Below are 13,466 nucleotides of genomic sequence, written 5' to 3'. Positions count from 1 at the left end.
CTTGGCTCCTCCTTGGTAGTTATAGTAAAATACAAGAAGAAAGAGATAAATTGAAGAAAAAACTTTTAGCAAAAGGAAACAACAATTAATTGAGAGGTTCTCAGGTTATTCAGATTACAAAGGACACAGAAAATTAGGAAATTCACTATTAGAAAAGTGTGTTCTAGGGCCGGGCGCGGTGGCTCAAGCCTGTAATCCCAGCACTTTAGGAGGCCGAGGCGGGTGGATCACGAGGTCAAGAGATCGAGACCATCCTGGTCAACATTGTGAAACCCCGTCTCTACTAATACAAAAAAATTAGCTGGGCACGGTGGCGCGTGCCTGTAATCCCAGCTACTCAGGAGGCTGAGGCAGGAGAATTGCCTGAACCCAGGAGGCAGAGGTTGCGGTGAGCCGAGATCACGCCATTGCACTCCAGCCTGGGTAACAAGAGCGAGACTCCGTCTCAAAAAAAAAAAAAAAAAAAAAAAAAAAAAGAAAAGTGTGTTCTAGAGACCAGGCCACATGGCTGGATAACAATATGCTGAAGTTATTTATTAGCAGTGTGACTCATGGGTGCAATCAACCATCTCGACAGAAACCAAGAATGGAGATGGCGTTATCAGTAAGGAGCTATGAAGAACCCTCTTGTCTGATGATATGGATCCTCTTGATCTGATGATATGGATCCTCTTGATATATAAGGAGACTGACAACATTTTAAAGAATATCATACCAACAGTACAGTACAGTAAACCTGTACTGAAAGAACAGAGATAGGACAAAATTTTTTTTTTTTTTTTTTTTTTTTTTTTTTTTTTGAGACGGAGTTTCGCTCTTGATACCCAGGCTGGAGTGCAATGGCGCGATCTCGGCTCACCGCAACCTCCGCCTCCTGGGTTCAGGCAATTCTCCTGCCTCAGCCTCCTGAGTAGCTGGGATTACAGGCACGCGCCACAGTGCCCAGCTAATTTTTTGTATTAGTAGAGACGGGGTTTCACCATGTTGACCAGGATGGTCTCGATCTCTTGACCTCGTGATCCACCCGCCTCGGCCTCCCAAAGTGCTGGGATTACAGGCTTGAGCCACCTAGCCCGGCCAAGGACAAAATTTTTTAAAGTATCTAACTTCTGAGATTTTATAGGCAAGAAATGGGCTAATACAGCTACTCAACTACAAACATGTGCACCCCTTCAGGGAAAAGTAAAAATGACTGAAGGCAAGCAAGCAGCATGGTGGGTGGGAGGACAAGAAACAGGCCCACAGCAATTGCAGACAGAGCCTCCATGAGCCCAGAGGGCAGAAGATCAAGCCACAGAGGATTACTGTTAGGCCTTGAAACCTAGAGAAATTTGTCCTGCTGGGTTTTAACTTGCTTAGAACCAGAGATCCTTTATTTTTCCCATTTTCTTCCTTTTGGATGGGAATGCCTATCTTAAAAGTGTCTCATCTTCTCATCATTGTATTTTGGAAGCTTGTTTTCTAGTTTCACAGGTCCACAGATGGAGAACTTTGTCCCAAATGCATCATGCTAAGTCCATACTCTTACCTAATTTAGATGATTTAGACAATGAGATGCGAAACTTTTTGAGGTTATAATATTTGGAGATTTTGGACTTAGAATTCATGCTGTAATAGGTCAAGACTTTTGAGAATGTTGGGATGAGGTGAATTTATTTTGCATATGGGATGTAAATAAAGTTTTAGGTGTCAAAAAATGAACTGTAGTGGGTTAGACTGTGGCCCCCAAAAGTTAGTCCACCCAGAACCACAGTATGTGAGCGGACTAGGTCTTTGTAGAGCTAATTTTTTCCTTTTTTTTTTTTTTTTTTGAGGCGGAGTTTCGCTCGTTACCCAGGCTGGAGTGCAATGGCGCGATCACGGCTCACCGCAACCTCCGCCTCCTGGGTTCAGGCAATTCTCCTGCCTCAGCCTCCTGAGTAACTGGGATTACAGGCACGCGCCACCATGCCCAGCTAATTTTTTGTATTAGTAGAGACGGGGTTTCACCATGTTGACCAGGATGGTCTCGATCTCTTGACCTCGTGATCCACCCGCCTCGGCCTCCCAAAGTGCTGGGATTACAGGCTTGAGCCACCGCGCCCGGCCTTGTAGAGCTAATTAAGGTAAGAATCTTGAGATGAGAACACCCAGAAATAAGACAGACCCTAAGAGACAGAAAAGAAGATGCAGAAAGAGGGCCATGTGAAGATGAAGGCAAAGACAGGAGTTTTCCTGCCACAAGTGAAGGAATACCTATCAAGTCACCAGAAGATGGAAGAAACAAGCAAAGATTCTTCCCTAGAGCCTGGATTTTGGACTTCTAGCCTCCAGAACTGTGAGACATTTTAAGCTACCAAGTATGTAGTAATTTTTTTAGCAGCCTTAGGAAAACTAAAATAGAGTCCACCAATCATCAAAGATACAACAAACTGTACACCAAAAGTAATGACTATGATAAATTACAGTGTATCACATACATTAAAGTCATCAGTTCATAATGATATTCCCTCTCAAACCTCACCTTTGGGAGTTGTGAGGGTGAGCATCAATTCATTTTTCTGAAAATTATTGATAAAGTGTTTGAAAAAATAAGTATTTGCCCTGCTTTTTCTGTACAAATGATATTATGAGGTAACTAAATAATTGATGAGGGAATTCTTTATGAAAGAATTCCAGTTAATAAATACAAAAGAGCCGGGCGCGGTGGCTCACACCTGTAATCCCAGCACTTTGGGAGGCCGAGGCGGGTGGATCACGAGGTCAAGAAATCGAGACCATCCTGGTCAACATGGTGAAACCCCGTCTCTACTAAAAATACAAAAAATTAGCTGGGCATGGTGGCGCGTGCCTGTAATCCCAGCTACTCGGGAGGCTGAGGCAGGAGAACTGCCTGAACCCAGGAGGCGGAGGTTGCAGTGAGCCGAGATCGCACCATTGCACTCCAGTCTGGGTAACAAGAGCGAAACTCCGTCTCAAAATAAATAAATAAATAAATAAATACAAAAGAAATGACCAAAAAAAATCACTCTTCTAATGAAATAATGGATATAGGCAACAATTATCATTGGCTGATAAATCCATTAAGTGATAAGTTATGTTTGGATCCCACTGACAGAACCTAAACCAAATGATTCATTTAGTATCACTAAAAGTGGAACCACCACTTAGGTTACCTCCTAGAATGATCCAATAAGAATTCACAGCCCCATCTAATGGGGTGACTATACATCCTAATTTGTCCAGGACAATTCCAGTTTAAACTATTCCTGCTGTGTAATCATTAATAGCACCCCTTTCATTCTCAAAACTGTCTGATTGCAAATAAATTATATAATCATGCCTCATAAATATTTCTTGCCAAAGAAACTGAACCTAATAAACTCATCAAGCTGTGCCAACTCAGGCTCTCAATCTTGGCTACAGACTGAAATCACCTGGTAAATTTTTTTAAATATTGATGATGACATTTTACTTCATGGGCTCTAATTAACTGATCTGAGATGTGGCCTGGGGATCGGGATAACTAAAAGCTCTCCAGATAATTCTAAAGCTTCAGCCAAACTTCAGAACCACTGCTCTGTATTTAACTACTAATTTTTGGGAAATATGAGGGGTAAAGGAACATGTTAAATACCGTAACAAGGATTCAATCAGCCAAATCCAAAATGCAGAAAATTCTCCTTGAACAATAACCAAGTTTTTTCAACGAGTAAATAGCATGGGAAAGAAGCACAGGCGGTATGGGTTAAAAAACGGGATTACTGGACGGGTGCAATGGCTCATGCCTGTAATCCCAGCACTTAGGGAGGCCGAAACAGGTGAATCACTTGAAGTCAGGAGTTTGAGACCAGCCTGGCCAACATGGTGAAACCCCATCTCTACTAAAAATACAAAATTAGCCAAGTCTGGTAATACATGCCTATAATCCCAGCTACTCAGGAGGCTGAAGCAAGAGAATCGCTTGAACCCAGCAGACAGACGTTGCGGTGAGCCAAGATCGCACCACTGCACTCCAGCTGGGGCAACAGGAGCAAAACTCCATCTCAAAAAAAAAAAAAAAAAGAAAGAACAAAAAAAAGAAAGGGGATGATTAAGGTTAAGAAAAATTTAAGAAATATATAAACCAAATGAAATATGTAACTCTTAGTTGGATGATTTAAACAAATCAAGTGTAAAAAGATACTTAAAGAGAAGTCTGAACACAGACTCGATTAAGGAACTCTTTTATTAGGTTTATCAGTATTGTGGTTGTGCTTGTTAAAAATTCTTACCTGTTAGAAATACATACAGAAATATTTATAGATTAAATGATGTGATACCTGTTATTTATTTCAAATTTATTTCAACAAAAGAAAGGAAAGGAAAGGAGGGAAGAAAGGGAAGAAGGGAGGGAGGGACAGTGTGAGTAGTTAGATGAGACAAATGGTAATTTTTTGCTTATAAATGTATAATATGCATGTCAGTATTAAAATACAATTTGTAAGACATATTGGGAAGTGTAAAGAAAGATAAACATATATGATTCTTGACCTCAAAGAACTTATAGTGGTGGGTAAACAATATGCTGGATAGACCAAAAAAAAAAAGTACTATCTTTGTTAACAGACAGCTAGCTAAAGCTTCTAGGAGGCCAGAAAGATTACATGAATGAAATTAAACTAACAATATAAATACTTCCTAAGTATAAGAAAGTGAGTATAGGTATGAGAAGGTTGGATAAGAACTATTACTATCCCAAAATTGCTAAATCCCAGAGATTACACAATAAACTGACTGTGAAGAACCCATGCCCTTACTAATGGATTGAGTGAGCCACATAAAAATGTCATTTTTTTAAAGTCAAATGGTCAAGTATTTGCATTTTGTTGAGTTGAATAAAGTACATTTATATAATACCTGCCTTTCTCCTTCACTAAAGTAACTACATACAGTTAGTTCACAGTAAAATAATCAGAAGTTTTAAAGGAAATATCAATCTTCTTTAAATAGTGGTTGTTCTCCTAATACACAATTCAAAAATACCTCTTAAGTATCCATAGAAATTGCAATTTTTTATTTATCTGCTCATATTCTTTAGTAAGAAGATCTTTCGGGCCAGGCACAGTGGCTCATGCCTGTAATACCAGCACTCTGGGAGGCCGAGGCAGGTAGATCATGAGGTCAGGAGTTCAAGACCAGTCTGGTCAACATGCTAAAACACTGTCTCTACTAAAAATACAAAAATTAGCCGGGCATAGTGGCACGTGCCTGTAATGTAATCCTAGCTACACGGGAGGCTGAGGCAGGAGAATTCCTTGAACCCGGGAGGTGGAGGTTGCAGTGAACAGAGATCACGCCGCTGCACTCCAGCCTAGGCAACAGAGCAAGACTCTGTCTCCAAAAAACAAAAAGTACAAACATAATATTTAAAATAAATCACAGCTTCAAAATGTTTGATGTATATTTTCTAAAAAATAAATGTGAACAGCCAGGCACAGTGGCTCACGCCTATAATCCCAGCACTTTGGGAGGCCGAGGCAGGTGGATCACCTGATGTCGAGAGTTCAAGACCAACCTGACCAACACGGAGAAATCGTTTCCAATAAAAATACAAAATTATCCGGGCATGGTGACACATGCCTGTAATCCCAGCTACTTGGGAGCCTGAGGCAGGAGAATCTCTTGAACCAGGATGGGGAGGTTATGGTGCACTGAGATTGCGCCAGCCTGGGCAACAAGAGTGAAACTCTATCTCAAAAAAAAAAATAATAAATAATAAATGTGAGTTGCGAGTAAGTATTTTAAGATGATCTCAACACAAATGTATTTCTTAGGGAACAAGTTAACTTAATGATTCCTGAGAAGTAATTTACATCAACTTTATTTGAATGTAATTCCAATTATTCTAACATCCATACATTCCAGATAAAGAATTCTATGTTTTTTTTTTTTTTTTAACAAATGAGAATATCAACACTAACCACAATATTTCTGCATAAACAAAAGTTCTAACTTACATGATCAAACAGAACCAGTTCAAGTGATACTTGATGCTGGTTTAGTCCACAGTATCTCCAGCAAATCTCTCTGTGTCTTAGTGTCCTCATTTATAAAATGGGACAATAATTGTGGTTGAAAAATATAACACATGTAAAATACTTTAAAAAAATGACTGGCACTTAAGAGTTTATAAATACCAAGTATTATCATTACTTACAGATGCCTCTGCTTATTACAAGTTGGAAAGAAACAGTGTGTGAAAACAACTCAGAATCATTCTTAATATTAGAATGGCCTCTTCTTTATTTTTATTTATTTATTTATTTTTAAAACACGGTGTCTCTTGCTCTGTCACCCAGGATGGACTGCAGTGGCACAATCATAGTTCAATGCAACCTCGAACTCCTAGGCTCAAGCAGTCCTCCCACCTCAGCCTCATGAGTAGCTAAGACTACAAGCAAACGCTACTGCACCTGAGGTAATTTAATTTATTGTAGAGATGGGGTCTTGCTATTTTGCCCACGGTGGTCTCAAACTCTTGGCCTCATACCATCCTCCTGCCTCGGCCTCCCAAAGTGCTAGGATTACAGGAATGAGCCACTGTACCCAGCCACAACTATTATTATTTACAGATGCCTCTGTGTGTCACAAGATGAGAAGCAGTGTGAAAACAACACAGAATCACTGAGTGGCCCCTTCAAATGGTCTCTAAACAAATACATTCTTAAAACAAACTATTTACATTGCATACATACAAACTGCAAATATTTTAATGATAGGTACTGCCATGTTTTTTTAATACATTTAGCAAAAAGACAGAAAAGACAAAAAGTTCATTAAGGAATTAAGAGGGATCCATCTTTTGTAATTATTTTATTATAAAATATTAAAATAACAGAAATTCAAAACAAAACTTCTCCATAATCTCATCACATCATGAAGTCAATGCTTTCATTTCTTCATATTTTCTACTGTCTATAGGCATGTTCAATTTTCACATTTATATTGTATTAATAGATAACATTTTATAGTCTACATTTTCACTAAGCACTATACCATGAATACTTTTTCCACTTTATGAAATTTTCACCATTATATTCTCTTTCCTTTCTCCTCCCTACCCCCTGAAGGTAATCAATGATAAAATCCTGACCTGTGTCCTCCACAATTTTCTCTAAGTTCATACATATACAAGCATATATAGACACATATGTGGGGAGGCAAGAAAGGTCGTCTTGTTTTTCACAAAAATGGAGGCATACTACTTATACATAGGCTTTCTCTCTTTTTTAAGCATACCAGATACAGACACCTCAAATTTCACATACAGAGAGTTTTAAGTATGAAAATGAATACAACTTACTAGATGGGGTAATATTTACATTTACAAAAGTTATATTTTGTATGTAAACTTTGAAAAGACAAGGATTTTACAACAAAATATGGCCACCAGATTTAGTTAGACCTCATACTTTATAACACACCGGTTATTATAATAGTCATGCATAAATACTTCAATCATTTATAATAAGACTACCTAATGAATTTTAAAAACTATTTGAGAAGGCCGGGTGCGGTGGCTCAAGCCTGTAATCCCAGCACTTTGGGAGGCCGAGGCGGGTGGATCACGGGGTCAAGAGATCGAGACCATCCTGGTCAACACGGTGAAACCCCGTCTCTACTAATACAAAAAAAAAACTGGCTGGGCACGGTGGCACGTGCCTGTAATCCCAGCTACTCAGGAGGCTGAGGCAGGAGAACTGCCTGAACCCAGGAGGTAGAGGTTGCTGTGAGCCGAGTTCCCACCATTGCACTCCAGCCTGGGTAACAAGAGTGAAACTCCGTCTCAAAAAAAAAAAAAAAAAAAAAAAACTATTTGAGAAAACAAAAATTGTATCATCTTAAAAAAATTATTAAATAATATGCCGACTTTAAAGTGTGTTTGTGTGTATGTATTTGTGTGGGTGTGATACTTGCTATAACGCCTTTATGTATGGGCACTAGGATGTGAACTTGGTTCTCTCTATACCAGAGATGATAGACAAATACAGTGCTGATCCACCCACAAACTCAGCTCCCCCATGTTCACAAATTGAGAGACTAGCATTCTAGCATATTCTGAATACAACTGTTTCAAATGCCCACAAATATAAAAACAAGATATCAGGCAGGCCCATCTAGAATTTAAGATTGATAACCCAATGGTCTTAAAATGCAGTCACCTGTCCATCTAACCATAATCCAGAACAATCAGAAGCGTCCAAATCTGCATCCATAGGAGACAACTTTGGGAATAAAGAACAGTATGAAAGATTTACAGAACCCCTCAAAATTACAAAGCAAAGAACTTAGTACCCAACCCATAGAGCCTCTGCCATAACAGGTGTGCTTTTCTTATTAGAAAAAAAATCACTAAGTTGTTTGAGTTCCTATTGTGTAGAGGTCACAGGATGATGAGAAGCAAAAAGCAATGAAATGGATACTACATTAAAGGAGTTCACAATTTACCAGGAAAGCCAGCATATATTATCCTAAATGACCCTAAGTAACACAGCACAATGTCTAACATATAGCTTTACAAATAGTAGAGGTGCTTAACAACTATTCTGTGACATGATTACAAAGGTCAAAAGCAAAAACATCATTAAGTACAATACCATGTCATCAATCCAATTTCTGATTAAATAGCCTAAAGTTACTATCTAGGTCTATGTGGATAGTTTGTTTTAACTCCCTCAAGGAAAACAGTCAATTTCCAAAAACATGGTAATGCATAGTCCCCATTTACCTGCTTGGACTATACATATGGAATCCACATGTAATTTGGCACATACCAAAAAAAAGTGGAAAAAAGTACTTACAGCATCTAAGACAATCATACTGAACATTCTAACAAAATATCAAAAACAAAATGAATTATGGATGAAAAATATTATTCATGTATTATTTTTACTTTTTTCTAGAGAGGGGGTCTCCCTCTGTTGCCCAGGCTGGAGTGCAGTGGCAATATCATAGCTCACTGCAACCTCCAACTCCTAGGCTCAAGCGATGCTCCCATCTCAACCTCTGAATAGAAAGGAGGACTATAAGTATGTGCCACCATGCCAGGGTAATGGATCCAAAATTAATGAATGTAACCTTCCTCTGTGATGAAACTGGCAAAATAATGGGGAAACCTGTACAAGTGCTATGTATGTTATAGGTTGTTAAAAATAATAAAGTTTTCGGCCGGGCCCAGTAGCTCACACTTGTAATCCCAGCACTTTGGGAGGCCAAGGTGGGCAGATCAGCTGAGGTCAGGAGTTCAAGAACAGCCTGGCCAACATGGTGAAACCCTGTCTCTACTAAAAATACAAAAATTAGCCAGGCATGTGGTGCGTGCCTGTAATCCCAGCTACTTGGGAGGCTCAGGCAGGAGAATCAATTGAACCCAGGAGGCGGAAGTTGCAGTGAGCTGAGATTGCACCACTGCACTCCAGCCCCAGCAACTGAGCAATACTCCATCTCAAACATAATAATAGCAAAGTTTTGACTACTACCAGTATGACATCTTTTTTTTTCTTTTCCAGCATTCCTTTAGCAGAAGAGTCACAAGACCAGTAACATCTTTTAAGTGTACTACAAGACATAGAATATATTTAAAATCTAGTAGAATTTGTTGTCAAAGTGCATAGATGTTTTCTAGAATATCCTAGAACATCCTAGTACAGAAGGTGAATGACAACATTCACAGCAACTGGATGCAGAAATCTCCCTGAATTAACATTACATATCTTAAGTAATTTACCCTATATTTTCATTGGTGGACTATATGCCATATGCCTTCATCCAAGCACAATAAGGATCCAGTTCAAAACTGAACACAACTTGAAAATTTTACAATTTCAAAACACATGCATTCCATACCCAATATTTATACTTATAAAACTATTTGGGCCAGGGGAGGCGGCTCCCGTCTGTAATCCCAGCATTTTGGGAGGCGGAGGCGGGTGGATCACCTGAGGTCAGGAGTTCAAGACCAGCTTGACCAACATGGAGAAACCCCATCTCTACTAAAAATACAAAGATTAGTCGGGTGTGGTGATGCTGCCTGTAATCCCAGCTACTAAGGAGGCTGAGGCAGGAGAATCAGGCAGAGGCTGTGGTGAGCCGAGATCCCACCACTGCACTCCAGTCTGGGCGACAAGAGTGAAACTTCACCTCAAAAAAGAAAGAAAGAAAACTATTTGGATATACCATCATACAGCTTAACTTGCTCTATGACTAATTATTGCATGAGGTGAATCCAACATTTTGTAAACTTATCAACAGTAAAAATTTATTGTTCAAAACACAATGAAATGCATTAAAATAACATGACTGATGAAAACAGAAAGGGGGCAGAACGATAAATACATGATAAAACAAGTGGAATGTAAGGTTTTTTGTTTTGGGGGGTTTTTCGAGACAGCGTATCACTCTGTTGCCTAGGCTGGAGTGCAGTGGCCTGATCTCGGCTCAGCGCAACCACCACCTCCCAGGTTCAAACGATTCCCCTGCCTCAGCCTCCGGAATAGCTGGGATTACAGGTGCCCATCACCATGCCTCATTAATTTTTTGTATTTTTAGTAGAGATGGGGTTTCACCATGTTGACCAGGCTGGTCTCGAACTTCTGGCCTCAAGTGATCCGCCTGCCTCGGCCTCCCAAAGTGCTGGGATTACAGCGTGAGCCACCGCACTCAGCAGGAATGCAATGTTAACAGTAGAACATAGGCTGTTGGGTGTATGGCTGTTCCCTATAAGTTTTATAATTTTGCCTGATAGTTCAAAATATTTTCCTAATAAATTGTTGGAAAAAATAATACTTGACACTTCTTTGGTCATTTGCAAGTTAAGCTTTTAAGGAGAGAAACACAGGAACATAAATTAAAGAAACTCCTCTGTGGCATCCAACACAGACACTGTAGTTGGAAGAAACCTGGATTCAAATCCTAGCTCAACCTTGCAACTAGCTGTGTGATCCAAGTAAATTACTTGAGCTCTCAACGCCTAAATTCCCTCATGTGCAAATAGGTTCTATGTGAAGTTGCTATGAAGTTAAATTCTTCAATAAAGCTCTTAGCTCAGTGTCAGGCACATAATAAGCACTCCAAAACCTCAGCTGTAGCATCATTATGAGATTACTAATTTTATGCAAAGCTGAAAGGGCATTCATCATAAAGTAGTAATTTTTTACCCTTTCAATAATCGATGGTTTTTGAAACCATTCCCAAAAGAAGACTTCTAAAAGGAAACTTACTTCTTATCATGCTAAGCGGGGAGGAAGTAAAAGAAAAGTCTGAGGGATATTGCTCAATCAATAGTACAGTATTGTTCGCCATCTGAAAAAAACCACTCAGAATTAAATAAGAAAAGTTTCAAGACAAACTTTAAAAAGCATTCAAACAACTCCTATGCAGAATTGGCTTCACCTCTGCAGGTTGACTGGGTACATCCCTGTTATGACAAAACTTGTCATACTCTTCCATGTCCCTAATCGCGAGTTAAGAGGCTAGCCTACAACATGACATTCATAGTAGCCAAAATCTTTCTCCTAAAATCAGGACATGCCAAAGATCCCATTTCTTCACAGGTAAGACCACCACCCCTACTTTGGTCTAGATAACGGCTATGGTGGGGGAGGGGAAAGGAGGCAGGAAAATGAATTCGCGATGGTGTTACTTAAGAACCCTCCGGTTATTTCTCCTGAGACCCCTCCACGACTTATTCCCGCCACCACCGCGTCCACCTGACCTCTCCCCACTTAAACTTCCAGACTCTGAGGTACTAAAGATGCACTTAAGAATCTGACACCTCCCCACCCCGGGCCCAGATAGCCCACCCCAGAGCTGGGGAAGGTGGGGGGAGGAAGGCAAACAACGGCCCCCTCTCCTCCCCACTACCCAGCAGCAAATCTTTGTCCCACCTGCCGAGGGACTGCTCGCCAGCGCGCTCCGAACCCAAGGCTACCTCAGACCTGCCGGCAACCTTGTCCCAACCGGGCCTCGGCGACCCCTCCACAAGCCTGAGCATGGCCCATTCCCGGCCCCGGGCCGCGCCCCGCCCCCAGCCGCCGAGTTCTGCCTCACCTCACCTACCCTCTTTCGGGGGCCGGACTCCACCTCTCTCTCCGCCATGTTGGGCCCCGCTCGGAACCGCTGCGGCTCCCCGCGCGGTGGCGGCGGTACCTCTTGGGCCCCCGGCCCCCGCCCACACTGCAGGCACGGCCGCCTCGCGGCAGCTTCCCCAGACCCGGCCGGGCCTTGCGCCGAGAGTGGGGAGGGGGCGGATGCCGGGCGCCGGACTGCAGCTTCTGAGATCCCACGGGTCCGCGCGAGGGCGGGAGGACCTGCCCGGCGACGTTGGGGGGCCGGGACTCGGGGGGTTAATGGCCTCCAAGGGGCCCCGTGAGTAGGATTATTTTCTCTCAGAGAAATTCCTCCGCCTGCGGTTTCTTAAAGGGATCACCAAACCAGCCCCTTGCGCGCGCCCCTGATGCGCAGGCGCACCCTAAGTCCCTCCTTCCTTTCCCACCAAGCCCCCGGTCCTGAGCGTGCGCGGTAAGTGGCCCTGGGTAGGCCAAATCCTGCAAGTCTCTTTGCTGCCAGCAGCTGCTCCCACCACTCAACTATGGCCGCTCCCTTAAAGGGACCATGACGCAATGATGAAGGAAGAATGAAAGAAATCAGTGGAAAGATAATCTGGAGAATTGGGTGCAATGTCAGTGAGGGATCCACATCACCATCTTACACCTGACTACAATGGTACCATTGAAAAGGGAAAGTGATGGTGAGCTGAAGTTCTCAGTGGACCTCTGAACATGAAGAATCCCAAACCAATGAGGGAACAAGACAGTCATCTCAAGGAAAACCAACTTTCCTCCCTTTCGACCCCCTTTCCTGAAGCACAAGACATAGAATATCAAGGGCCAACTCCTATAACCTTACCTTAAAATCAAAGCTTTTCTTGATTTTGAAGACTGAACCAACAACTGGAAATAATTTCTTCAATAGTAATTTCTTCCTAGAACATCAAAATGGGGGAGGATCTTAGGGAGTCATTTACTCCAGTGCTCCCAATGATAAAATTGCAGCCTGGTCATGGGAAGTAATTTGTCCCAATGTAACTAACAGCTGGTATGGAGCTGGAATCAAGATTTGAGTCACAGTCCTCCAGGCTGTCTTCAGGCAAGAAAGAGATAAATTTGATTTAATTTGGTATTCCTAGAAGATTAAAAATTGAAGTTTCATGGTATTTGGAGAATATCATAATTCTCCAGTGAAGATGTAATGATTTGCAAGTGATGTGTGTCCTCATGTGATCACCTCTATTGAAGGAACTTGACAATCTCCCTTAAAGGATAGTCATCTTATTTCTAAGCAGGAAACCAGGAAGGGTCTATCTTGTTCCAAAACCTAAGCTGGATCCTAAGCTGAAAATGGCTGAAGAGAATGAGGGCTTGATTCATACCTCTTCTGTTCATTCT

The 13,466-nt window shown here is 41.4% G+C and overlaps 1 protein-coding gene across 4 annotated transcripts in view; it reads right to left on the bottom strand.

Moving 5' to 3' along the window:
- The window catches only part of ZMYM4 (zinc finger MYM-type containing 4), a 155,129-nt gene extending 142,676 nt beyond the window's left edge, over positions 1-12,453 (bottom strand). For 3 of the 4 annotated variants that reach the window (XM_012439931.3, XM_021677160.2, XM_012439925.2), the window contains exon 1: positions 12,079-12,453. Coding sequence is in view for 1 of the 4 variants with exons in the window: in XM_012439925.2 (XP_012295348.1) it covers positions 12,079-12,117 (39 nt within the window). In the remaining 3 variants the exon portion in view is untranslated. The remainder of the gene's footprint in view (positions 1-12,078) is intronic. The other variant, XM_021677159.2, reaches the window with a different exon arrangement.
- Positions 12,454-13,466: the final 1,013 nt, after the last annotated feature.

This window comes from Aotus nancymaae, unplaced genomic scaffold (assembly GCF_030222135.1).
Source record: "Aotus nancymaae isolate 86718 unplaced genomic scaffold, 86718_ANA_hifiasm-v0.15.2.pri h1tg000053l, whole genome shotgun sequence".
In the NCBI taxonomy this organism is placed as follows: Eukaryota; Metazoa; Chordata; class Mammalia; order Primates; family Aotidae; genus Aotus; species Aotus nancymaae.
The sequence above is the reverse complement of the archived record's forward strand: the minus strand, read 5'-3'. Positions and strand labels throughout refer to the sequence as shown.